The sequence below is a fragment of the Channa argus genome, chromosome 2 (genome assembly GCF_033026475.1).
Source record: "Channa argus isolate prfri chromosome 2, Channa argus male v1.0, whole genome shotgun sequence".
In the NCBI taxonomy this organism is placed as follows: Eukaryota; Metazoa; Chordata; class Actinopteri; order Anabantiformes; family Channidae; genus Channa; species Channa argus.
In genome coordinates, this window is record NC_090198.1 from 18,775,479 (window position 1) to 18,801,938 (window position 26,460).

General features: G+C 38.6%; 1 protein-coding gene across 3 annotated transcripts in view; it reads left to right on the top strand.

The window, feature by feature from the left end:
- Positions 1–26,460, top strand: part of LOC137122815 (protein diaphanous homolog 3-like) — a 149,720-nt gene that overhangs the window by 91,693 nt on the left and 31,567 nt on the right. For 2 of the 3 annotated variants that reach the window (XM_067496140.1, XM_067496142.1), the window contains exons 24-26: positions 199–334; positions 9,546–9,641; positions 10,276–10,338. In XM_067496140.1, coding sequence (XP_067352241.1) covers positions 199–334; positions 9,546–9,641; positions 10,276–10,338 — 295 coding nt within the window. The remainder of the gene's footprint in view (positions 1–198; positions 335–9,545; positions 9,642–10,275; positions 10,339–26,460) is intronic. The other variant, XM_067496141.1, reaches the window with a different exon arrangement.

Genomic DNA, 26,460 nt, shown 5'->3' on the forward strand with positions numbered 1-26,460 from the left:
CACTTTTTTCTTATGGCAATATCAATATCATAGCCTCTGCCTGAAAAATATTTCTTTAGGTTTCAAGAGCCGCCTCTGTTTTTGACTAGCTGTACGTTATTGTGAGAAACCCCAGTTCGCAGGCAGGTGTCTTTCTTTTTTCTTTTTTTCGGTTTTATTTCATTCTGTCTTTGTCTCCATTTATTTCACCCCTCACAGCAAGCACTGAAGGACAACCAGAGGCAGAGAGAGTCAGAGGAGAAACAGAGGAGAGCACGGGCAGCAAAGGAGAAGGCTGAGCGTGAAAAGCAGGAGAAACAGCAAAAGAAAAGGAAGTTGCTTGAAGTCAATGCAGGTAGATAATATTTAGTCTTCTTTACTTCTTTGCATAATCATTCACTGCATCATCACACCCTTTTGAAGAAACATTTTTGCCAAGTTAAGGGTAAGATGGTAAATGAGATCATAAAAGACACTATTTTATTATTTCTGAACGATTAACATATTTATTGTTGTTCCCCACATAGACATAGAGATTTATTGTGGCATGTGAAGGCAGCATTCATATTTTGTAGCCTTTTATTGATTTGTGTACAGTTTAACAAGCCAAGGTTCTTGATTTGTAGCATTGCGCAGTTTAGCATTTCAACCTTGGAATTTAAAGGTAATATAATAAATGATGCTTGATTGATTGAATATTGATCTAAACAGAACAGTTCACCTCTTGCTTGACCATTCTTGGGAGAACACAGCATTTGTCAGGGTTGCAGAGTTGTAGGGTGTCATTGTATTACTACAGGACACTTTAGAAAGATGTTCACTACATGACCTTTAACCCAAATCATTTCATTGATCAATTCCTCTGTATTCACCAACTTCAACAAGTGAATGACATTTTTTGTTTGGGATGCAGAATGCAGCGGGTTCGAGTTCCGCCCAACTCCGCCCAAGGGCAACCTTGGTGCCGGTTCCAAGCCCGGACAAAAATGGGAGGGTTGTGGGAGGAAGGGCATTTGGCGTAAAAACAAATGCCAAATCAAATGCGAAATGCGGTTCCGCTGTGGTGACCCCTTACGGGACAAGCTGTAAGCCGTGGATCTTTATATTTAGGGTCAAGGTTATAATCAAATTATAGTTCTGAATCAGGATGTTCAGTATTTTGAGCAAGTATCTTTTCAGCTGTGCTAAAGTCAGTTCGTTAATAAGAAAACCAAATGCCAAACAATCAATATTTAACCTTCCTTCTTCAGTCTTTAATCTAGGGTACAGACCTACAGTACTGTATATTTATTTGTACCCCCTCTACTGTGCACAAATATTTGTTAAACTAACCAGATTAAATAAGCAAATTTACTGCGTTATTTTACAGTGCTCACCGGGTGTTCACCAAGTATTTACCAAGTTCAGACAGAATCGTGTTCCAGATGTTTTTTTTTCCTTTGAAGGTTTTTGTTTTTTCTTCCTATTTCCCCTTTGGAAATGCCACTGATGCCAGAAACTTGTTCAGCACTGCAGCCTCCAGACCCATTTCCAGTGCCAAAGTCAAGGCTGGCAAAGTATGTGAGCTTGGCAGTTCCATTCCCACACAAGCATCTATAGTGAAAATGACTATGCCAACCACTGTAACGCTCCTGTATTCTCCTGTTAGAGTGCACATAGAGAACCACCATAGTCCATCCAGGCCAAAGTGCTGCTGTGAGCATACTGTCTAGCCAAACCAACGTGTCTCTTGGCTAAAACGTAGTACAAACCACTTTCACATTTTCTCTTTTAACTTTGTCTGGACGTCCTTCAAATGTCACATTTTGCAGAGAGCACCTGAACTTTCATAGTACTTGGCTTTACCAATGAAGGGTTGTGTCCATTTAAAATTAATGAGCAGCATTCAATGGTTAGTTTGAGCACTGGTGTTCAGTAGTATCTACTGCGTCTCACCCTCTCATGGGGCAATTATTTGAAAATAGGTTCTGTGATGTCCATTGCATGGTAGTGAAATGTCTGCAGATTTAAGCTTGAGGCACTGCTCTGTGTTTGCAAAATTTTGCCAAATACCATACTACTACCTGTACAATTAATTAAGATCAGTCATATTTCAACAATGACAAAACATCTAAATGAATTTCAGTTTGTTAATAAGCTAGTTAATTTGTTTTACTTTAAGGTGATCTAAAGGAAAAAGGATAAATGCCAACAACAACAGCAAAAAAATATTCAAACTAAAAAGGGTCTAGTTCATAGTCTCATGGCTTATTTTTCTACCCCTTTAACTATTATTCTACATTTTACATCAACTTAACTAATGTCCAACAACCTAAGCAACATGAGTAAATGTAGAATTTTCAATTCATATCTTTGTATATACATATAATTTGTTCTTTTAACCGATTGGTATTGTTCTTTTTTCTTTTTTTTTTTCCTGTGTGTGTTTGTCATTGGCGAAAGTGAATGAGACACGGAGAAACAAATGCCTATGAATAAAATCTGTATTTGTTCTATGGTCTGATGAGACTAAAATTGAGATATTTGGCTATTTTACTAGACAATGTGTTTGCTGTAAGCCAAATACCACACATGAGTGGAAATGCACCAGTCCTCAGCATGAAGTATTTTGGTGGCAGTATCATGCAGTGGGGATGCTTTGCTGCAGAAGGTGCTGGAAAGCTTTTGAAGGTAGATGATTTTAATCTAGAGAAATACCAAAAAAATAGGCTTTCTTTAAAAGAACTGCAACTTGAGAAACTATTTAATTTCCAACAAGAACATTATTGTTAATTCCTTGCTATGGCCAAGTGACAATCCAGACTACAATCAAATTAAAAATATGATTAAGGACTTGGATATTGCTGTTTACTCACAGATGAAATGAAACAAAACAAAGCCTGGGAGAAATTGCAGTGTCCAGAAGATAATAACCTTGCCATGTGGAATCAAAGCTGTAATTGCTGCTTGTTCTTAATATGTTTTAAAGAACGAATATTAGTAAGAATATAATACTGACACTTAATTTAGATCAGCTTGTTTTCACTGGCATTAAACTCTCTTTGTGTTCATCAGTGTCCGTTAAATACTTTTTGTTGATGCTGTATATTTGTTTTCTGATGTGAACTCGCTCCCCCTGTGCTTGTATTTTGAGTTGTATTTCATTGCAAAGTTTTCTGTTTCCGAAATCCAAATTTAGTCAGAAAGGCTTATACAAATACATCTAGACCTTAAACTTTATTTAGATGCGCTCAATTTAAAATAATTTTAATGCAAATTCAGTTACGTCCTCAAGAAGTACTTCTGTTTATATATGACACACATGCTCAAATACACATACACATTCATACATGCAGATTGCTGGGATGAAATGAATATACTGTATGACAGAGATTTGCCAAGGTGCTGCCAATCCAAGACAGAATTTACTCTCTCTGTCACCCTCTCTCACTCAGTCTTTCACCCTGTCTGTCTCTCAGCCTATTTATTAACTAAAGAGCTTTCTCTTTGTTTGTCAGGGAGGATTGTCCTCAATGGAGATTTTCTGTGTAATCATCTGATTATCCATCAATTCCCTAAAAAGCCCGAGAGAGACTGCTTATGCACATTATGCTGAAGGGCAAGCAATGAGAGACAGGGAAGGAAAGGGGAGGGTTTCCTAAAGGAAAGGATTTTAGCTTATTTACCTGCTACATATATATGCATTTGTTTTGGTTTTAACTTTACCTACTTATGCATTCCTTAAATGTGAGGTTCCTTCACTTTCGTCCTCATTCTTTTCTGCCTCGATTACCTGCCACAGCCTGGGCCTGCCTACACTATTATATGTAACCGGATTTCGTCATCTGCAATGTGCATTTTGGATGACTGAGACAGGGAGAGCATCAGCCAGCATGCATTTGCATAGAGCCCTATGGAGATTGAAATCCAGATTAAATAGGTGTTTTTTTCTTAGTCCTCTAGCTGTGCCTGGCTTGTGTATGACAAATCTGTTGCATTAACTCCCAGGGTAGACCGGGAGCGGGAATGTTTGTGGAGCGACAAATTACACATCAGAGCTTTATTTAACATTCCCTACATGGCTACAAGCAATGAACTATTAAGACGTCAAATAGAAGAACAACTAGAGATGCAGCCCTGCATGCAAAGATGCAAAAAAATCATATTAGGGGCATGAGCAAGAAAGTGACAAAGAAAATCCCTTTTTGAAGCACAAGCTATGATGTTATATTGTAACGTCTCATATTATAAGATATTCTTTAGATACTGCAGTGAAGTTTGTGTTCTGTATTACATTCATAAGTATTATCATAGTGCTCTCAGTGTTACATTTTTTGCCACTGGATTCAGTTCCTCATATTTTTTTTTTTTATACTCTGCTAACAGCCTGGTTTGGCTTGCACTCCTAGAGTTTTCTTCTAGGGCCCACTGCACAGTAAGTTGTCTCCCTATGTTGCTGTAGGCAACTAGACTAACGAATTTCCTCATGTTCTCTGAGTGCTGGTCTGTTGTGATCCATGAGGTGTGAGTGTGTTGGAACCAACACGAAGTTACACAACATGGTTGTTAAAAAGTAACTCCACACTAGGTTGTTGAAGGGATTTAAAAAAGTGCACTGGCCTTTATAGTGTGAAATGCATTAATAAGTCTGATGACCCATACTAATACATCTGTCTCGACAGCTTTGATGTAGTGTGTACTACACTATAGTGTCACAGCAAATCACATGTGTACAGGGTTTGGAAAAACCATGTTTGTCACCACTAATTGGCAATACAAGTCAGAATATTAGTGTGGGTTAGTTGTGTGTTAATGCTCATTTACGCTTACTCTGCCCTTGTATCTGCTGCCAAACCTGTTTGTGCCATTACGGCACAGAAAAAGAGCACAGCAAACCCACAAATTCAGACCTAAGAAATGTTGCTGTTTTTACATTTTGTTTTGATTACCACTATTATAAGTAAAATTTGGTAACGAAGGTTTGCTGATATTTGAATTACATAGCCACTTTTTTTTCTGTTGGCAATTTTAATACATAGCAATGTACTTCTGTTGTTATTTGTGTTATTTATTTGATGGTTGTAATGTATGGCTGTCATTTGTATATCCTTCTTGATCAAGTAGCCAAATCATTTGCTAGATAATACAGCCTCTGTAACAACTATGTTGAACAAAGGGTATATATTAGGGAGTGTGTGTGTGTGTGTGTGTCTGTGTGTGTGTGTGTGTGTGTGTGCGTGTGCGTGTGTGTGCAGGGGGGGAATAGAAGCCCTATTGCACTATTTGCCTTCTAAGTGTCCAAGTGAACGCAGCAGTCAGTGTGCATTCATTGTACTCAGCCACATAGCTTTCTGTCCTTAGCTTTTCTATCCCAGCCCAATTGACCCTATTTCTTGCCCTGCTCTGGCCAACCTCTCTTACACACTGCCACAACCAGGTCATTGTCCTGATGATAAGTACTACATCCTGTTGAGTGAAGTGGTAGATGGCATTACCTAGGTCTGAATAAAGGGTGGTCATCGATACATAAGCAGCCTTGTGTCAGGACAGTGAAGACTGACAGTCTGAACATGCTCTGATTAAATAGATGATGATTGAAATTTCACTACAGACAGGAAGATAACTTTATTTTACCACAGGTGGAGGTTCAGTTTTTTTCTTGATTCCACTAATTTCTTGTTTTGTTTTTGTAGTAAAGCAAACACTTTTCTGTTCTTATCTTACGTGTGTGTGTGTATGTATGTATACACAAAACTGCACCATTTTTGAGTTTTTTATTTATTTATTTCGAGAAGGTTAAAGCATAGAGCTTCTGTGCATAGTGCACACCTGTCATGAGAGCTCTGCTCCTAGATGCAGCAGAATAGTAAAAAGTAGGTGAATTGTGCAAATCAAAGCAACAATCTATCGCTCCACTGCCAGATCTGGGATACTACTCTGCACTGTCCCGTTTTCTTTCACTTGTCTTTGTTCTCTCACCACATCTTCCTCAACACCACCTTTCACATGTTGAATGACTGTTTTAAACTCATTTCACAGCTACTAGCTTGACTAATAGTCCTGTGCTATGCGTTCCAGCTCCATTATCATTACCACCCATGTGACACGACTGTGATCTCTCCCTCTCAGATTGTATGTGGGTGTGAGTATATAAATATGTTACGATTTCCTGTGTTGGGTTGTCTGAAAGCATCTCTTGTCTACAATGTATAAAGCAGTTTTCTGTCTCAGCCTGTCTGAGGTACTTGTGATTGATGTGTAAAATTGGACTGTTTTTGCTCCCCTATATTCCTGAGGTGGGAGATCTGAGTGGGTTTCGTTTTCCCTTGCCTCCAGAGGCACACAAAGCGTTTCATGTTCTTGTGGGTTGGAGTCAAACGGAGTACTACACATGAAGGCACACACTGCAGGTTGCAATAGATTGATCTGCTCCTTTTTAGCTTGTTTTCCATGTGCTATCTGTATTTCTCTGTATGTGTGTTGTGGTGAGTGTAAAGCTTGCTGTCTGTGATGAATTGCCACAGCAGTGGAGACAAATTTGGACGTCGAGTCGAGTGTTAGTTTTGCTCAGAAATTTGTGCAGCCTCCCCTCTCTGCGTAATGATGAAGAACTACGCACATATCAGCCAGAAGAGGAATGCAACTGTTACGAATGAGCATAGCAACAAAGCAGAAAGCACAACAAATGCAAGCATAAAGTCAGGCGGGCTAGGAAGTGGGCTACGATATATCCACTGTGTGTGCATGTCTGTGTTTGTTGTCCCAGCTTGGCATGGGGTTTGGGTACAACCACAGCCCGTCACCCTGGGGATCCCCTGCCCTCAATTCAGGAGCTTCAGTGTAGATTAGGGTTTTCTGTTAAGGGACTGTGTGCCGTGGAGCTGAGTGACAGCTTTTTGTAGGTTCCAGAAAACCCACCGTGGTACTGCATGGTGTTAATATGTGTGAAAGAAGATGAAAATTTCAGCTTTCAGGCCCCATTGTGCAGTGCAACTTTAGTGGTTATGGTTAATGAGTCATGAAAGATTCTCAGATTAAAAGAGATCAGCAGCAGAACTTGTAGACATCAGGCAGAGGTGACAACATTCAGAGGTTGATCGGTGACTTAATTCCCAGTCCTCATCAATCGCTTTTTAAAAAGATCAGTACTGTCTGGGTCTGGCACAAACATAAAACAGCTACTTAGGTGTGGGACTGGATTATGCTGTCTATGCTGCTTTAAGTACATATAGCCTTTCACATCTGAATTGGTTAATTCAAATCAATGGCTTTTACTTTAAACATATACTGTAATATTTAATACTTTTTTAATATTTAAAAAAATTAACATTTAAATTAATAAATTAAAGGAATTTGCTGGATCATAGTAACTAGCTGTTTTTGCACTATAAAAATTGGTTTGATTACTGTATTATATACATTTTCACATGCTTCTATATTGTAAGTCATATACAATATAAAATGTACAATTATCTATTATACAGTTATATATTATTTGCTGTGTCCATTTAATTAATGCTAATGATTTAGTCGCTTTCTGAATCCATACATTTATATCCTTATGAATATTTTTTCTAATATTTTTGTAGTAGAAATTGGTCTGTAATTTGGAAATAAGTGCTTATTGCCAGCTTTAAACAATGATACGACCTTAGCTATTTTCATTTTACTGGGAAACTTCCCACTAATTAGGGACTAATTATAGATATGTCAGTGGATTCAAAATGCATTCTATTACAATTTGAATTAATTTCACATTAATTTCATTCCAATATGTAGATTTTTTTATATGTCAGTTATTTATTCATTATCTGTTGTTCTTACAAACATTGTATATTTTTTTATGGGTATAGTATCAAAACCTATTCCATCTGTACTTGTTGGTGTATACTATTTAACTATATGTTTGCCCAGTTTTGGTCCAACATTTACGAAACCTCATACAGGATATCTACAGTATATCCTATTTAGAGCATGTACTGTATATCAGTTAATAAACTGATTTACATTTTTGTTCATCACAATTAGTGATGCTGATAATGTTCTAGTCTCTTAGCAGCTGATTAAATCCATTGTTGTTTGCTAGATAATTGTTTGTTTTGTTTGTTCGTTTTAACCACACAAAAGTCTATTTTTTTAACTATTTATTTATTTATGTAATTTAGTGTCTCTACTGTGATGATCATTGTTTCTATAATTTTATTGGAAGTCCCCCCTCCCATAATACCCCGATGTATTGCCTCTGACCCATTAGAAGAAGCTTTTAAAAGAAGGATGTGATTTTTATACCCCTGTGTATTGTTGTCTTTGTTTGAACCCAATTTCACAAACGAGAACTCCATATATTAATACAGAATGTGATGACCTTTGGCCCAATAAAGGGCCTGGTGGCATCAAAGTCCTAGTCTTAGTCACTGAATTGGATTTATTTTCTTCTTTTTTACTCCTCTTTTTTTCCCCTCAGTGTGCCTTATTGTTCTATAGGGAATGGTCTGATGAAATGGGATGACTAAAGAAAAACACACACAGCCCTAATCACAGCAGTGCCTTCCTACCCCTCACTAAATAAGTGGTGCTACCCAGCAGTCACATTTCGGCTGATGGTACAGCTTCAGCCGTAATGGACATATGGAAACATGGTTGGGGTTGGGAATTTAGTTGTAATGGTCAAGGTTAGGGTCTAGGCAATTTATTATTTTAATTAGTCTCCTCATAAAGATAGAAGGACAACTGCATCTCCCAAACATTTCACATTTACAGTACAATTATTTTCTCTCTTTCTACAGCAGTTCTTAAAACTAAACAAATTGACAGTGTTGAACATAATAAAACCACCACAGTGATATGATTGTAGCATGAGGCTTTCAGTGCCAGTTAGTCAGCAATGAAAATGCATCTCTCAGCCACTATGCAGATAAATCAGTTTGTCACTGAGCTCTGATCACTTAGAGAGTCTTCAAATTTTGTAGGCAGCACAGAAGCATTGTTGAAAAGAAACCACCCCCCACACACTCTGACATATGCATGACAAGCACAATATAACTTTTTATTGAAAGTGTGTATTGTCCCTGAACATTCCCGTATAACTGCTATCTATTTTCCTTCCCATCCACCGGAGGCTGTTTTCACTGCAAATCACTCTGCCTCAGGTGTCAGGACCAGGATTTCAGTTGCACCAACACAGGGCATGATTTACATGTCATATCTGCAAAGCTTCTCCCTTTCTGTAATATATCTGCATTCTGGTAGTTCCCTCATTTCTACAAAGCAAGTACCTGATATTTTGAGTCTAGAGCATTTGACAGAAAATGCAACTGTGTATTTCCCAGCAGGTTGTCTACAAGAGCCTGCTGACTTCTGCATTACTACATTTGTACCATTATGTAATCAGCGCTAGATTTACTACAGGGCTGTGGCTCTATAGTAAAGTAGACATATGTGTGTTAAATATGTAGCCTGCCATTGTGAGTTTCAGATTGTTGTATGGAAAACCCCACCACTTAGAGAAGCTACACTTTATCTGATTTTGTTCCTTTACGTCTCCTTTGTCTTTTAACACCCTTTCATTCTCTTCCTTGGTTTTTCAGAGAATGATGAGACAGGTGTAATGGATAGTTTGCTGGAAGCCCTACAGTCTGGAGCTGCATTCAGAGATCGCAGGAAGAGAGCGCCAAGGCCCAGAGGTGAGTCACATATTCTTCCCTACATTTGTATGCAAACATAAAAGCACACTAAAAATATTGTACCAATATTGTGGGGATGAACTGTGGACAATGTTCTTATTCCAGTCAGATGTTCAAAAATCATAATAAATGATTGTCCTGCCAACTTCATGCATATTTGTTTAAAAACTGAATCAATTGCTCAGGTTTTTATGCCTGGCGCCACACATGCTCATTTTCAGGCATTTGCAAAATACACTAGATTGTTGTTTGCACACATGCTTGCAAGCAGCACAGTGCCAGAGAATTCTCACCCTGACAGCATTACTACAACTGTTTGATGTTTGGGTCTCAGTAAAAGGCAATACACACTCAGTGTTTTCCTGGCAATTTTAAATAGAAATTCAGTAATCTAAAAAAAAAATTGAAAGAACGTGCAAATGTAAATCCAAGATGGGATTTGCATATGGATTGAACAGATTGCCCATTTAAGTTTGGGGGTAATTGACAACTGTAACATTAATCACATTGTTTCCTTGTAATGAACTTAGCCTAACACAGCCATTCATTAGCTGGTAAATGCCCCCTGATTGTACCTCTACTTCCTCTTAATACTGTATATGTTGGCATTATTTGTCCACTGCCCTCCTTACAGATAACCAGCAGCAGACAATCAGCCCCAGCTCCTTCCGCCAGGTTCTAAAGCCTATTAACTATGGTAAAGTAAAGAAATCTCACAAAGCTAAAGCCTCAAGCATGCTCAGCTCTGTCTTTTATTTGCTTTTGAAAATCTGCCTTTAACATCTCGTGCATATAATACAAATTCCCGTTGACAGTTCATTTGTGCTCCTTTTTTTGTGTCCAGTGACCTTTTCAGTTGTCGCTTTGCCTTTTTGTGACCTTGTGTGTGCCTTCTGTGAGTGTGAAAGGCCATTGCTAAAACAGTTTGAGGCAGTGCCATGTGCTGACTGAGAGTAGCAGGGTCAAGATTCTTTGAAAGCAGTGAGTGGGCTGTTTTGGCAGCTCAGTTTGATAAGGCCCCCAAATTGTTCAGTAACTGCAGCATTTTGAGTTCTACTCTACTGTATGTATTTGATTGCTGTTAAGTTCTTTCACATTTTATATCTCTTTTGGAAGCTGCTAAAGATACAAGACAAGCGTTCTACACTTTCCTGTTGAAAATAACTGTGGGGGGGGGGGGGGGGGGGGGTCGTTGTTTTTTTTTTTTATTTCTCATAGCTGCCCCACGTATATACTGAATCTGTTACAGAAGGCGTGAGGTATGTACAGTCTGGCACATGTGCTAACACTAAAGACCGTGGAACAAATTGGATATCAGCTGCTTGTAGCTTAGTGAACTTCAGGTGGTTGGTGTTTCACACACTGGCTTTGGAAATGTGATGTGTTAATCTTTTAATGTGTGTCTAACTGCATGATTTCCTGTGAGTGAAGATCAGACGCAATATTAATTATAACAAATTAAATTGTATTATATTATTCAAAGCTGTAAACAGATATTGTACTTTAGCAATTGCTAAAATAATCAACGGCTTTTTCTCTTGTCAAAGGTTTTCCGCAATCAATACTGAGACACTTAAAAAATTACATTGTAACTGTATCACTACTTACTACTTTAATTGGAATCCCACTGGGTTGGGTACAGGCACACATGAATGAAATTATTCACGCTCAATCCACCCACATCATTGATGGCAATGATAAAGGGCCTTGCTCTGTTGTTCTTCTCCGACTTATCTGAAATTAGATTGGAAAGGGACAAGGGGGAGGGATATATACAGGGTGGGAGGAAAGAGACAGATAGAGGTGGCTGTAACATAAGAATTGGAGAGAAAGGGTGTGAGGAAGCAAGATCGTACTTGTTGGTAAGGGTCAAAGTAGGAAATCATGCAGAAAATGTTTGTGTGTGTGAGAGAGCACATGATTGTGAGAGAGCCAGTACATTAAGAGAACAAAGCAGAGATATGTTGTGTTAACATGGGATTAGAGTTAAGGAACAGAAAGAAATTGTTGTGTGAAAGAACTGCTGCTCTGCATGCATATCATGGAAAAGACACCCCGGTGTGCTGTACAGGTAAGAAGGTCCTGGAAGGTTCCTGACAGAGCTGCCCCCTGCTGGCAGCTTCAGACATGGCTTTGTTGACTAATAAAGCTCAAGGCTTTCGCTTGTCACTGCAGGCATCATACTCACTGCCAGCCTCCCAGAATAAACACAGCTAATTACTTTTCTCTGCCCAGCCCCAGCACCAGCTCAGCCCTCTCAGTGCCCATTCATCTTAATTTCCCCCTCTCTGCCATCTGCTTCCTAAATAACACTCCTCCTCATTTCCCTACCATCCCATATCCCCGCTGTCTTCTTCTATACTCTCATGGCCTGACAATGGCCCTCCCCAAACATAATTGCCTTTTATTGGTATGAAGTCTCTCCACTTCTCCTGTCTCACCCCTTCTCTCCCATTTCCCTTCCCTCGTTCTCTCGTAAGGAGACCCAGACCTTAATTGCCTTGGGTTTAGTTGCTGGTGTGAGTGAAACCCACAGGATGCTCTCAGTGTAGTTGGGAGGCAATGAAGTTTAGTCGGGGGCACAAGCACTTAAACAGCTGCTTTTACTTTCACGCCAAAATACCCTTTAATATTTGACCTCGGGGGTGTTGCTACACTCCAGTAGACCAGGAAAAAGAAATAAAACCCAAACATCTGTATTAGAGGATATTGTAATTACAGTAGTTGTTAAAGGGAGAGATTTGAATGGGAACTCTGAACATACTGTACATGGCTCCATTAAGCTTTCACCCAGAGGAAAATTTGAGTGCACCAGCCTGTTGTCTGCACAAACAAATCAGATTGCCAATAGATTGTAATCCCCATCACAAGACTTTGATGAGATGTGGAGTAGTTTGATTATGGCTGTAGCGGCGCATTGTCATGAGTAGTGTGATTGCCATGCAATAGAAGAATGGCCTAAAAGCTTCCTGGCTGTTTATTCCACTGTTTTTGCCACACTGGTCTGTCCCTCCTTATTTCTGCTTTTTCTTCTTTTTCTACTCTTGAGTTAGTGTCCTGGCCTGATTTGCCTACTTTTTTTTCTCAGCTTCCTTTGTCTCCCATCAATTTTCCACCTTTACCCCTAAATTGGCTCAGCACATTTTAACGTGAGCCAGCAGCTAAGGTGTTTAGCTTGGTCTGCAGTCTCCCTCAGCACACATACACACTTATACATAAAGTACATAGACGCGCCCGCAGACTTCAGGGGATGAAGGTAAGCAGGCTTTACGGTGGCTGTAGCCTGGGTTAGGATAAGGCTGTGGGGCTCTGGGGCTCCTCGACACTCTAAATTGGATTGGACTCCACAGAATGATGGATCGATGGTGGTTAGCCACACAGGTGTAAGAGACTTATTGAATCTATAAAGCAGCCATAGCTTTTTAACTGTGTCCTTCTGAAAACATCTCTCCAGGCACTGTCTGCTCATTTCAGCCTACTTTGCAAGCCCTCATCACACCTTTGGTGACTTCTAAGCTGGCATGTGGCAGGATTGTACTGTACGGTATGTGTTTCGCTTAATTACGTGTTTTTAATTGTTTGTGCTTGACAGAGAGAAAGGGCACCCAAATGTGCAAGACAGCATAAGTTGCAGGAAAACTGAGTGTTCATGTTATAAGGCCCTGTCCTGGAATTACACATTATGGAGGGTTTGGGGAGGAACGCTATCTATGAAGAATTTAATGCCTCTGTCTTTAGGAGCAATTACTTCAGATGCCTTTAGTAACACCCGACCTAACAATTATCATGTGTTATATAGTTCTGAACTAGAGCTTGAAATTGATGTAAAGGTCGCTTCACAAAGTTGGTGAACCCCTTTGCTAAATGGAACATTTTTTTCTTACTTGCACTTGAAAGCGTTAAGGTTTTCGCCCTAAAGGCAAGCCTCTAGTTATTGGTGATCTTGTGCGCTATGTATTTGCAGAGTCAACTTTGTGACCCTTTTTGCTGAATTTATGTTTCTGTATATAATGTAGAATCCTTGGTTCATGCAGGCAGCTATTCAGCGCAGACTTTAAATTGCTTTGGTATAGGTGCAAATGGTAGTAGGAGATGACTAATAGGCTTAATTTGAGACTCAACCCACGGTGTCTTTTAGAGGTTGTGCTGCAAAAAATCATTATGACGAAACTGGGGGTAGTGTTAAGTTGAAATGAAAGTCAAAAAGTGGGATAAAAAATGGAGCTTGTTTCTTCTCCACTCTATGTGCTCACATGTGAGACACTGGTTAAAAAAAAACGTAACGGTAAGAGTCAATCTCTCTACCTTCCTGAGACCAGGATCCTCTCTTGGAATCTGCTCTTGGATAGCTGCCTTTTTGATTGACTCTTCTGCAGGCCACATTTCTGTCTCTTTATATTAATGTCAATTATATGATAAATCTTCCCATCCTATCAAAGTTCCTTAATGTACTCTTTACTTTTTGATTTGTTTTGAGTCTGCCTGTATCTCCTCTTTGGCTTGGATACTTTACATCTGACATTACATTAGCAGAAAAAGGTGTTAATAATGGATGGAATCATTTCATTGATCCTAAGAGTACCACAGGTGCTCTCATCCCTGGTTTTATATAAATTAATGCAAATTGTCATTGTTTTCAAACGTGCAACCTTAAAGGTTGGTGATTTATTGGTATTTCTTTATAATATATTATCTCCACATCATATATGACGTGGTTTTTTTTTCTTTTTTGTGTTTATTTTGCTAAACACAGTGTTTTTTGTCTTGTCTTTTGCCAAGCTCATGCATGCAAAGAAATTGTCATATCAAATTCAGTGTTTAATGATGAGGAGGCACAACGTAATAGGCCATTTCTCGGTCAGGGCATCGAGGATTGGACGGGTGTACCACATTTTGTATTCCTGTCCACAATCGTCTGGCCACTCACAGTGGAGTCACAGTGTCTCTCTTGTCACCAAATGTGATTGGTGGTTTAGATGTTTAACTGTTCTTGTAGACACAGGCGTTTCCAGATGGGAGAGTGTGCTTTGACCTGCCTTTGTCTGTCTGTCTGTCTGAGGTGGTGTGTGTGTGTGTGTGTGTGTGTGTGTGTTTGAGCCTATGCACACATGTTTTAAGCAGATGGAGCAAAAGGGCACCTTAACAAAGTGGCTAGTGTAATGAGGTCCACTCTGTGCAGTGGAACTGGAATAGTGATAGAGGACTATAGAGAACAATAAAAGGAAAGATGTTTTTTTTTTCTTTAACTTGATCCAATTTTTGTGTGCAAAAGTACATGTAGTTTCCTGTGATTCCCTGCTGTTTTTTCCTACATTTGAGAAATTTGAGAGCATACTTTAATGATTTTATGTTAGATGTCTCTGCTTGCACTCAGATTTATTCTGCTCACACTCTGATTTACTCTGCTCGCACTTGAATTTACTCTGCTCGCACTCCAAACTGTCCGTGTGCTCTCAGATTTCCTGTGGTCCACCTCTAAACCTCCTCTTCGCACTCAGGTGTTGCCGCGCTCTTACGAAACTTCTGATCTTGGATCTCAGCACTTACACTCGAATTTATTTTGTGGACAAACTGTGACAACACTATCAAAATTCACCGACCAATAGGATTTATTCTGCATCTACAATGCTATCTGCCATGAGTGAACATAGAAGAGAAGCTTAAGGCTTCAGTTTTACATTACCAGAGTTGTACAACCTGCTAGGAAGGTAGAGCACAGGGGCAGTTTGGTAAATAGTAAATGGTCAGCACTTATATAGCCCTTTTCTACATATTGGTACTCAAATTGCTTTACACTGCTTCGCACACACACTCACACGGATGGAGGAGATGCTATGCAGTTGGCCAACACTCATTGGGAGCAACTATGTTGGGGTTCAATGTCTTTGACATGTGATCAAACCACCAGGCCCAGGATTGGTGGACAATAGTAAGATAGGAAAATCACTTCATAGTAGTACAATACCATTAGACCTCTTGGCTACTTTGTAACTCGTCCTGAGTAGCTGGTGATTAATTATTCTAGATTTATTTTACTGAGTTAGTGATTAAACCTGTGACTTATAGGTGTAAGCTTTCTTCTCTAAAACTTTAGGTAGGGAACAGGACCTAGTGGCTATCTTGGGACAACTTAGCATTTATTTGCAAAGACACAATATACCCTGTGTGTAATACAGATAATAATTAACTTGAAAAATGTTTCTGTCTGAGAACATTTTGAAGAGAAGATGGGTTTTCATGTGGCACGCCACAAAAAATGATCCTGTTTGCTTGTTGTGTTGCCTTTGCAGCAATAACATAGATAATGAAAAATGGCTCAGAATGGCTCCCACATGTGTTGTTATGGAATCCCTGCCTTCTGAATATAAAGAGACCTTTTCAGTGAAAACTGTTAAACTTCGATGCACACATCTTTGAGCTAAGGGAGGAAATTTAAAACATCTCTAGTTACCCAGTTAATTAAATTGTGAAAAAAAAAATTCTAAAAAGATGGGTGAATCAAAATGGGATGATGTATGTATCAGCTCGACTGGTTAGAGAACTTACAGTTACAGATCAGAGTGCACACAAAGACACTCAGAAAACACATGATCACGCTGTAATAAATGGCTGTAAAATTTGGCTGTAATAAAGGCTGTAGATCTTGAAATAAAAAGTGATGTTTGCTTGCTCGAGCCAAAGAGCCTAATCAGTCCCTTCACACCAGCTCAGGTCCCAAACAGCAGGTGGAGCTGCCATTGTAGGATTACTCTTCAGCCAACTTCTAAGATCCTCCCCATCTTTTCATTTCATATGCATGTTGTCTCATATTCCATGTGCTTGAATGTGCAGCATAACTGCAGTGCATACTGGCAGAAAAGCCTTCGCGTACCAAGTTTAAAGATGAATCAGGGATTTTGTTAAAAATCACATTTGAATTGTTTACCTCTTTCAGATCTCTAATGTCTTATTGTTTCTCTCCCTCACTCCATTCCTTTCTCTCATCAACCTGTTATGTGCATTGATTGAGTCTAGGCTCTTACTCAGTACTCTAGTTAATAATGCAATGAGAAATGAAGTCATTTTCACTATGGCTGTGTGCTAATTAAATTTTACAGCAGGCTTATCGCCCCACCACACACATTCCTGGTCCTCCCACATTTACCAATGCCAGCAGCCCTATCACATAGCCGTCGGGGAGAGAAAACACAAGGGAGATGATTATATGAACTTCTGTTGTTATGGGAGAGGGAAATGAGAACTATCTCACCCTTACATCTATGTCGTTCACAAAGGGAGTTGCTTCAGTTTTGTCTCTGAGGTAATACATTTGGTGAAGAAGTGTTCACTCACCTCCCAGTTTTTCTTCTATGTTGTCAAATGTGTTTATTATTCCATTATGTTTTCAGAGGTCTGGTTTTGAGCTTCAGGCTCATATTTGCAACTGGTCACACCTTAGTCCTTGGCAAAAAGAGGTACAACTCCCTTTGCAAATGTTCCTATAGTTGCCACTAAGTTGTCTTGATTGTAAAGTGAAGAAGATATTTAACTTAGAGTCATGAAAGGGAATGATGTGTGATTAAAAATTCTACTCACCTCCCTGCAATAATCTGTAAACAGTCCCATATCCAGGTATCATTCTCTAATGCACAATAGTCATACAGAGATAGGAACAAATACAGAGGCTCCTGCTGTTGATGATTCCCAGGACCACTTTAGTCTGTGGTGATAAAATGTTTTTTTCCTCCAAACAGCCTCATCTCTCTGTCTCTCTGTCTGCGGTGCCTCTCACCCTCTATATGTCTCCTTGTTGATCCAGAAGCTCTTAAGTGTTGCAATGGGAGTTTCCATGCCGACAGAGCGGGAAGGCCAGCCCTCAGGCAGCAGGATCTGTTTGATGCTGGATTCCCCTTAGAGAGTGGGATTTGGGCTTTGCTGATCTGCTTTTATACCGCACTTTATATGCCCGTGCACTCACTCATTTACACATTTGACTGTATACAGCCACATGCATTTACCTCAGTACACACACACATACTTATAGACACTCAGCCTTGAGGCACAGGTCCATGTATGTCTCTCTGGCCTCTGGGCTAAAGAGCTTCATTAGTCTGGCACTTTCTTTGATTAGCATCGTCGGGGGGGACAAATTAGAAAAAAAATATTAAGTGATCATGTAAAAAAAGACTTTCTGCCGATGTATGAAAACTTCACAAGCATGTTTTTGTGTGTGTGTGTGTGTGTGTGATTCAGGGATGGCAGTTTTCACCTAATAACACCTTTAATGAAAACACGCAAGATAAAACTGTTGTGTTGGATTGTTAAAAGCCTACTTACATTGAGAACATACAATTTTGTGAGTATTTGTTTTATATGTGCTTGTGAACATACATTATTTCGGCACATCCATGTTGTGGTGAACAGATTAATTCATTGTCTGAATACGGACAATAATGTGTGGAGATGTAGCTTGTGCACGTGCATTGTCTGACACTGTTTTTTATTCAGGTGGAAATTCCTAAAACTGCTGCCTGCTCTATAATAACCATACTTGACATTTTCCTCTCCTCTAGCTGGTGCAGACTAGCAGATGCTTTCCATTCCAGTTGAACCCATTAAGGCCTTCTCTTCACTACTGCATCCACTGGCCTGTCCTTTGGCAGGGCCTTCTGAATGTCAAAACTCGATGTTTAGCATCACAATAAAGCAGATACAGGGTAGAGGAATAAAGGAAAGGAAATGGCTGCTGGCTGGCAAAGAGCATGGACAAAAAGTCTATTTTAAAAATTCTGACTTTGCTCACTCAGAGCCGTTTAGTCAGACTATTTTTATCATCTTCCGCATTTAGTTTCTGAGACATCAAGGTACTCTACTGTAAATTTGCATTAATGGTCATAGTGCTGTAATTGTTTTTTTGTTTTTTTTTTCTCATATTTCAACCTCTCCTTTGCCATATTTTTCTATTAAATAGCTTGATTTGAGGTTGTTGCATGTAAATTTTACATTTTACTTTAACAATTTTTACAGCAAGTTGTACAGCAAGATAATAGAACAATTAGTGTTGCTACAGACTTATTATAGTACTGCCACCGGTGCTCATAGGTTCACTAATTGAGAAGAATTAGATCTCTCATCTGTAGATTGCATGTTGACTGATAGTGAGGCAAATGCAAATTTCCACAAAATAATCAACATTTTATTCCAGTTGTTTTTTTTGCCTGTATTGGAAGAATTATCTGAACCTGGTTTCCTGGTTTGGGTTCCTCTTAAATTCTTCTGTGTTAAAATGTTTAGCTACTTGCTTCAGAGTACATTGTCTTTTTTACATAAAACTTCCACACAATGTTACTATTAAAGCAAAACATGTAGGGGGCATTAAAATAGATGCGTTAACAAGCCATATAAATTACCCATAATTAATTAACTATATTAAAGGGTGGGAATAGGGGTTAGAATTTGTAACAAATTCAAAAGTTTGATTGACAGAATATAATGAATAATTTAGGGATTAATACATTAATCTTTGAAAAGCTAAATGATAGATTAATTTATGACTTTAAATCTCAATGCAAGTTTTGATTAAATTGAAAACAGTAATCATGCACAGCAGACTTCATGATTGTTTGGGTTTTTAGGCTGTGGTGTCTGTGGCTAGTTTTGAATTGTGTATAAACCTGATTATTTTTCTAAACAGGGCAGTAATTAGCCTGGTTAGTTTGAATGGTAATTACAAGTCACACAAAAAGGAAAAGGGCTGTCTAAATGTATTTCACAGATAAATGTATTTTCTCCACACAGTCTGCCAAACACAGATGCTCTGTACACTTGTAAGCCCACAGATTCTATTCAGCATGCAGGAACATCTCTAGCCAAGCACAATTATTTATAACTTTTATTTTGATAGAAGTACAGTAACTCACATTTGCGAGCTAAAATAAAAAAAATATATTATTATTTTTTTTGCTCCTGCACTATGAATTTTTCTAGTATAAGTAAAAACCGAGGCAGGCCAGGAATGTTTGCCTTTACTGTTTTTTGTACCTCATTATTCGCACTTTGAGTTATGTTCATAATGCTTTCTGCCGTTGGTACATACATGGCGAGCATCTAAATGCTGCCAGATCTGGGTTGTTTAATTTTCTTCAAAAGCACAAATAATGCCAAGATACATATGTAGCTGTTTCCCATTTGAATTTTGCTTTTTCTTTTGCTCATATTTAACTGGCTATATTAATCAATTTCACTCAGATTACATTATAAGATTAATGATGTGATATATAATATATTGATAATATAATTTAAAGTTAAATAACTCCATAAAAAGTTTTTAAATCTTTTTTCCTCCTTTTTTCTGGATTTGCAGCACCTTTGGACAGACACAAAAAGCACCCACCTGCACTACAGTAGAAAGATTTGAACAACATTAGCCCCATTTGCAATTCAAACAGCTCCACCTCATGTGCCAGCACCTGGGCTGAGTAACACAGAAAGTCCCCACCTTTCTTTTGTCAACGCGTCCAGTTATATCTCATACAATCTTATTTCTATCTTTAGACTTCTTATCTCGGACAGATCCCACAGAAGGGCTTCTAGGAGCAGCTGTGCCTTTCACTTTAACAGCAATTGGAAATTAAACCGTTTAGGTCCCTGTAAACTAGGTATAAACGTGAGTTCTGAGTTACTAATCACCCGGCCAGATTTAAATGATTAAAAAAAATTAATTATTTCGACATTCTAGCTGTAACCTCTGCTCTCTAAAAACATTAAAGCAATTCAGTCCTTCCTGCTTTTAGTACTGACATGCATAAAGTCTCTGAACTCTATTTTGCACCCGTCTTTTGTCGAGCCATGACGTTTCGCTTGCAAACACTGTGTCGACTAATGGGAATTTTTTATTAAAGGCCACTACAAAACTAAATATTGAATTAACAACAATATTAGATACTTTTTCAAAAACCTACCATGCTTAACACAGTAAGTACAGTACATGAAAATGCTGCATTTCAATGCTGAATTGTTAACTTTGCAGTACTGAAATACTAAATAACAAACTCTTTAGATGTTTTCAGTAATACCATGTTACTTTACACATAAAGCCTTTTCTCTTGAGAAAGTAGACGGCAAAGTTTAAAAACATGTCTAGTAAAACACATTTCTTCTCTCCTTTTTGGTAGCTTGTCCAAGTGTGTTTTCAAATGCCACATCACTTTCTCTTTGTTTCACCTCAGTCTGTTATATTCTGTGGATACAGATATTGCTCAAACATGGAAAGACAATGCTTAGGAACATTTGACCGTTCTGGAGCTTTTGGATCAGAGAGAGAAAAGTCACACCTCTATTTACAGGAATGTGGCCTGATTGTTGAAATAACTTCAACGTGCTACTTTGAGCGACACCTCTTAAGGCAGAATTTCAGATGAGGTTCAATGCAATCTGTGGTCCTGCAATGGTTGCCATTGCTATATGATGTCATACATTGTTAAGTAGACTCACATTTTTCAAATGTGAGACTACTTACATATTTACCTTCTTTCATTTACTTTAAAGTAAAGATATGAACTTTGACCTTGCCTAATTACAGAACCATACAAAACTGTTGCCTTACAATAATTAAATAATTAGCCAAAGAAATATCATTCCTTTTTTCATTATAATTAGACCAGACGCATAGACATATGGCAAACACAATGTTGCTTTGACATATACATATTCAAAGGCAGGAATTATGCATGACTGATATTCAAAACTTAACATTTTAAATACAAAGAAAAAAATCCTGCGTTCCTGCCTGCTGTACTCCATAGTACTCCTAGGGGTACTGGGACCCCATTTGAGAAATACTGGTCCAAGCACTATCCACAGACCCTATGTAGGTGGACTCAACTTCACTTATATAATTCATAATTAGAAATCTAGCTTCAGTGCTTTATATTAACCTCAACCATAATCCTAATTTTAAAAGGGAGACAGGGAGAGTGGGGACTCTTAATAGTCTTAGGTTAATTCATCAGGAGTAGTAAGCCTTTGTTTTTTAGGATAAATCTCTCCCTGTGAAATCGGACAACCCTTTAAGACTTATGTACGTTATCAGAGACAAATGGATGGTTTCATTTTCCTCTGTAAAAGTATTTACAGACAAACATTGCAACATTACCACTTGCAATCTCAATACACCTAACGTTAGTAGTTGCAAAAAACAACCTATTCTCCTACCCTGCTCACCTACACGGCTCTATTTATTTAAATTGAATTGAATACAATTTTAAAACTTGAATGTGAAAATGTGAGACTGTTTTGTGCTGACACTTATATCACAGATATATGCTCAGACTTATATTTGTGCTGATATTGTTAGTTCAATTATTCGTTGGCCAACTGGCTTATTGGCATGGAACTAATACTAATGCTTTTTTCTTTCATTTTTGATTAAGAAATACAGATGATATAGTAGTTAACACATGATATAACATTAAATTAAGGTAATGTTCTATGCTATTGCACACACACACACACACATTTAATGTGGCCCCTAAGTGTCATCTATATGTATTGTTCTCCTCTTACTAATTAGACAAAGTATAAGCCTGGCCAGTGTGCCGGGGCTCAGAAGTGTTAGAGGGTTAATGAACAAGGCTTACAGGGTGTCTGCTTGTAACTCATCCATCAGCCACTAGATCGAGCTGAGCCAGAGCTCTGACAATGGAGGGTGAATGGACTATGGGGACACAATATATCACAGAGCTGAGTGATAATGTGAAAACGGTCAGAACTAAAGGATCATCCCACATCATTTCATGAAACATGCAAAGAATAGTCCATGGGTGCCTGTGAAAAATAGCCACATGAAGACACTGTGGATAAATGAACCACCAGTGTGTTTAAGTTTGAAGAGAGAACCACGTAAAGGGTTTGACTTTAGCAGGGACAGTTTCTCTCTCTCTCTCTCTCTCTCTCTCTCTCTCTCTCTCTCTCTCTCTCTCTCTCTCTCTCTCTCTCTCTCTCTCTCTCTCTCTCTCTCTCTCTCTCTCTCTCTCTCTCTCTCTCTCTCTCTCTCTCACTCACACACGTATATACATTTTAAGAAATTGTTACTTCCTTGCTAATTGGCATAATCAGTGGCCATCCAGCTTGCCACTCTACTGTCACATTTTAAAACATCATGAAAGGAAAAAATGACAAAATGTAACAGTTTTTCCTTTTTTTTAATGGATAATTATCTGTCTCAGGTGTTAGAGAGGGGAAAGTGATGAGCACCAAAATAGATCAGGGAAAGAGAAAAGTCTCTGATCTCCTGCCAGTGTAGTGGAATCAAATAATGAAACACTTAACGCTAAACCACTGCGCTTTTCATGTGCAAATTCAACTTCACACATTGACAGTTCATACTGGCTCTGTAGAAGACTGGTTTGGATCTTACTTGTGCCATCTTTTTTATTAGATGTAAGTCATTAACTTTTGTTTTGTCCCAGTTCCCAAGATACAGAATTCATACTTGGATAAACGGGGGTAAAGGAGTTGACATCCACTTTAGTAAGCTTAAATGATCAGCTTTGAAGATCCAAACAGCGATAAATAAATATCAACAAACAATAACTATAGAGCAACCTACTTTGGTTACAGCTTTATTATGTTTTCAGAGATGGTTGACAGATGAAAAGAGAGGTATGTGTATAAAATGTGGAGGTGTAACTGTCTGCAGACTGTGTATATAGTATAATTATTCATGCATTCTATTCAACAACTGAGGCTGTAGAGATTTTTTTTAAATGGAGGTAGAGCTGGTTTCATACATTTTACCTTTTTATCCTTCAGCTCTAGGCACATTCTTAACCCTAGATAAAACAATTTGTCTGAGCTTGAATGACCATCAACTCATTTAAGAGATGCAGTATTTAGTCCGAGTCAGAGTCAGTTGACTCTGCGTTGTGTCCGTGCCAACCACTAGCTTTTATTCAATAATCCTGTCAAGGGTCGAAGTGTTAGTTTGAACAAAGCCCAGTGTGCTCCAATGTCCATTGTAGTAGCGTGGCAGCAGGATTTTTACAGACAAATATTTCAAAACTCAGCAGATGTCTCCATGGTTTGATATTGCTTGGGAAACTTTATTTATTTATTTGATGGGGTGTGTAAACTGGGCCATCAGAGTGAGGTACAGCACAGTGCTTATGAGGAACAGAGAACCAAGATGGAAAGTGAAAAAGGATGCTGATCTCAGAGTAAAATGGAGTAAATAATAAGAGACAGCTGTCTGTTTCTCTTTTTTGTCACTGTCTCTCTCTCGTGCGCTCTCTCTCTCTCTCGTCTGATGAAATTGCCAATGATTTATAACAAATGTCAATGGCAGGCGCAGCAGACTGCTGTTTCGTCCGTGCCAGAGCCAAGTAGAGCCTGAGGTAGGCAGCTCTGCTTATCAATCAAAGTCTCTCTCCTCTCGTCCACCATGGCTGTCGGTACAAAGCTTACTGGATTACCAGCTCTCCAAACCAAGGGCCAGCAGGGTTGTCATAGAGAGGTTGTCATAAGCAAAAAGGAAGTGACAATATTTTCAACACCCCCGTTGATTGCAGTTATCCATTTCATACATAGATTGTTTGATGGGAACAGCTCTTTCACAGGTCAACCTGTAAATTTCACATTTACTGATAAGCAGAATTCACTAGTTATTTATGCTTCCACTCATACTGCATATAGGCAGTTTAAACGGTCTACTCTCAAGAATATACTGTTCAACAACTCATGCAAAGTTACTAAACTGTGTTGATTATTTGAAGATTTGCAGGGAAGAGCTGTGCTTAATTATCTGTCATTTAACAAGCCTTTCACGTAGCATTTACAGACAACAATTAATTTTATTTTTTTAATTCCTTAACAGTTTACACCCTATTGTTAGTTTATGATGGGGTCCCGCCGCTTAATTACAGATGTTCTCGAAAGTCCTGGCTGGGAAAGCACTAATTTGTTAAGATGTTTTGTCAGCTAGGAGACAGTAGGGTTTATGTGATGTGTGCTCAGCCACCAAAATAGAGCTTTGGCACGAAATAGCAACAAGTGACCAGAACTGATAAAGCCTGTCAACTCTGTTTTGAGAAAGCAATAGAATCTCCGGTGCTTAGAGACAAATAATTTTAGCTATTTGAATAAAGGAAATGGTGATTGATGTAAATACTGTAAAAATTTGTTTCCCTTTATTGGAATTTATGTTGTAACTTTAAGAGCTGTGCAGCAACAAAACATGACTACAAAATTATTTTATTGTAATTTAACATTTAACATCAAACCCTATTTTAAACCAAAAGACTGTATGAGCTGGGTAATGCTAAAAAACAAAAAAACAGTTGGTCGAGCATTACAACTAATTAGATTAACTGGTGACAGATGAGTATAATGTTTGGGTACAAAAAGCAGAGAGATGGGGTGAAGTTCATCACAAAAGGTTCAATGCCATGCCAATGTCATTTTGGAAATATTTAGAAGTGTTTTGCCTTCAGAGACCTCCACAGTAAAAACAGACACATTTCTACAGTGGAAGCCACTCCGAGATGGTATGTGTGCGGATCTAGTTTGTGTTTGTGTGTGTGTGTGTGTGTGTGTGTGTGTGTGTGTGTGTGTGTGTGTGTGTGTGTGTGTCTCTTTTGGCTCATCCAGTAAGTTCAGGGTCGCCACAGCAGATCATGTTGGTTTGGCACGTTTGTACGCTGGATGCCCTTCCTGGCGCAACCCTCCCCAATTTTACTGGGGTTCGAACCGGCACTGCATGGCTGGGGATAGGAGTTGGCGATTTTGGGGTTCAGTCTCTTACCCAGGGACACTTTGACATGTGGTCAGGGAGAGACCTGGATTGTTTTAGCAAGACAATGTTCAAACAAGATATTTTGCACCCATTACAAGAGAGCCAGTGTGCTAAATTTGTGTGCAATTCAGAACTGTCTCACAATGAAAACATTTGGCACATTATGAATTTAAAAATACGACAAAGGGGACCACAGACAGTTGAGCAGGTCAAATCCTATATCAAGCCAAAATGGGTCAATTTCCTCAGTTCAGAGAATTAAATAATAAATTATAATTATATTATAAAATGAATTTAATAGTTTTTACTTCATATTGCATAAATGTTGTTCTGTCATGTTCCACAACAATTATTTAGAAGTATTGTTTCTGTAATGGGTTACACGCGATACAGATGCATCAGGAATGCAGTGTGTTTCAAACAAGAACCAGGCCCCCAAAAAATCCAACTTGCAGATCTCATAGGATTTTCAATAAATTGCTTCTGTCTTTCTAGCAGTTTAGGTTGTAATGAAATTACATTGCTGTTTTAAAGTTGTTCAGTTACCTAGTGTCTACAAAAATGTATCCAAGCAACTGCAGTAGTAGGTATTTAATTTTTATCATGTTAGAACTAAATCCTTCTGACACTCGTAATTGGAATGACGAAAGCTATATTTTCCTACAGACATGTAGACATAAGGACATCATAATTGCTTGATGGGAAGCTTGCTGCCATACCCAAGTCTCAATATTTGACGGACGTTGTGCTAGAAAGCACTGTAAACTTTTTCGCTAATAAACTACAACCCGCCATCATTCGGATTTAAAGTATTTTTCAGTGTTTATTTAAATTGTTTTCCCTCCTTCTGTAGCTGTAAGCATCCAGGTTCTTGCTGAAATAAATAGACACATGGGAAGAAATCTGTGACCTGGAGTGTGTATTGTGTGTGAATATTGCATCATTAGATGCTGGGTCAATGTTGGGTCAAAATTGATAGACTTTTTTTTTTTTAATAATTCGCTAAACTCAAACTTATTTCAAGTTAAAGTCAGTTTAGAAGTGGCATGA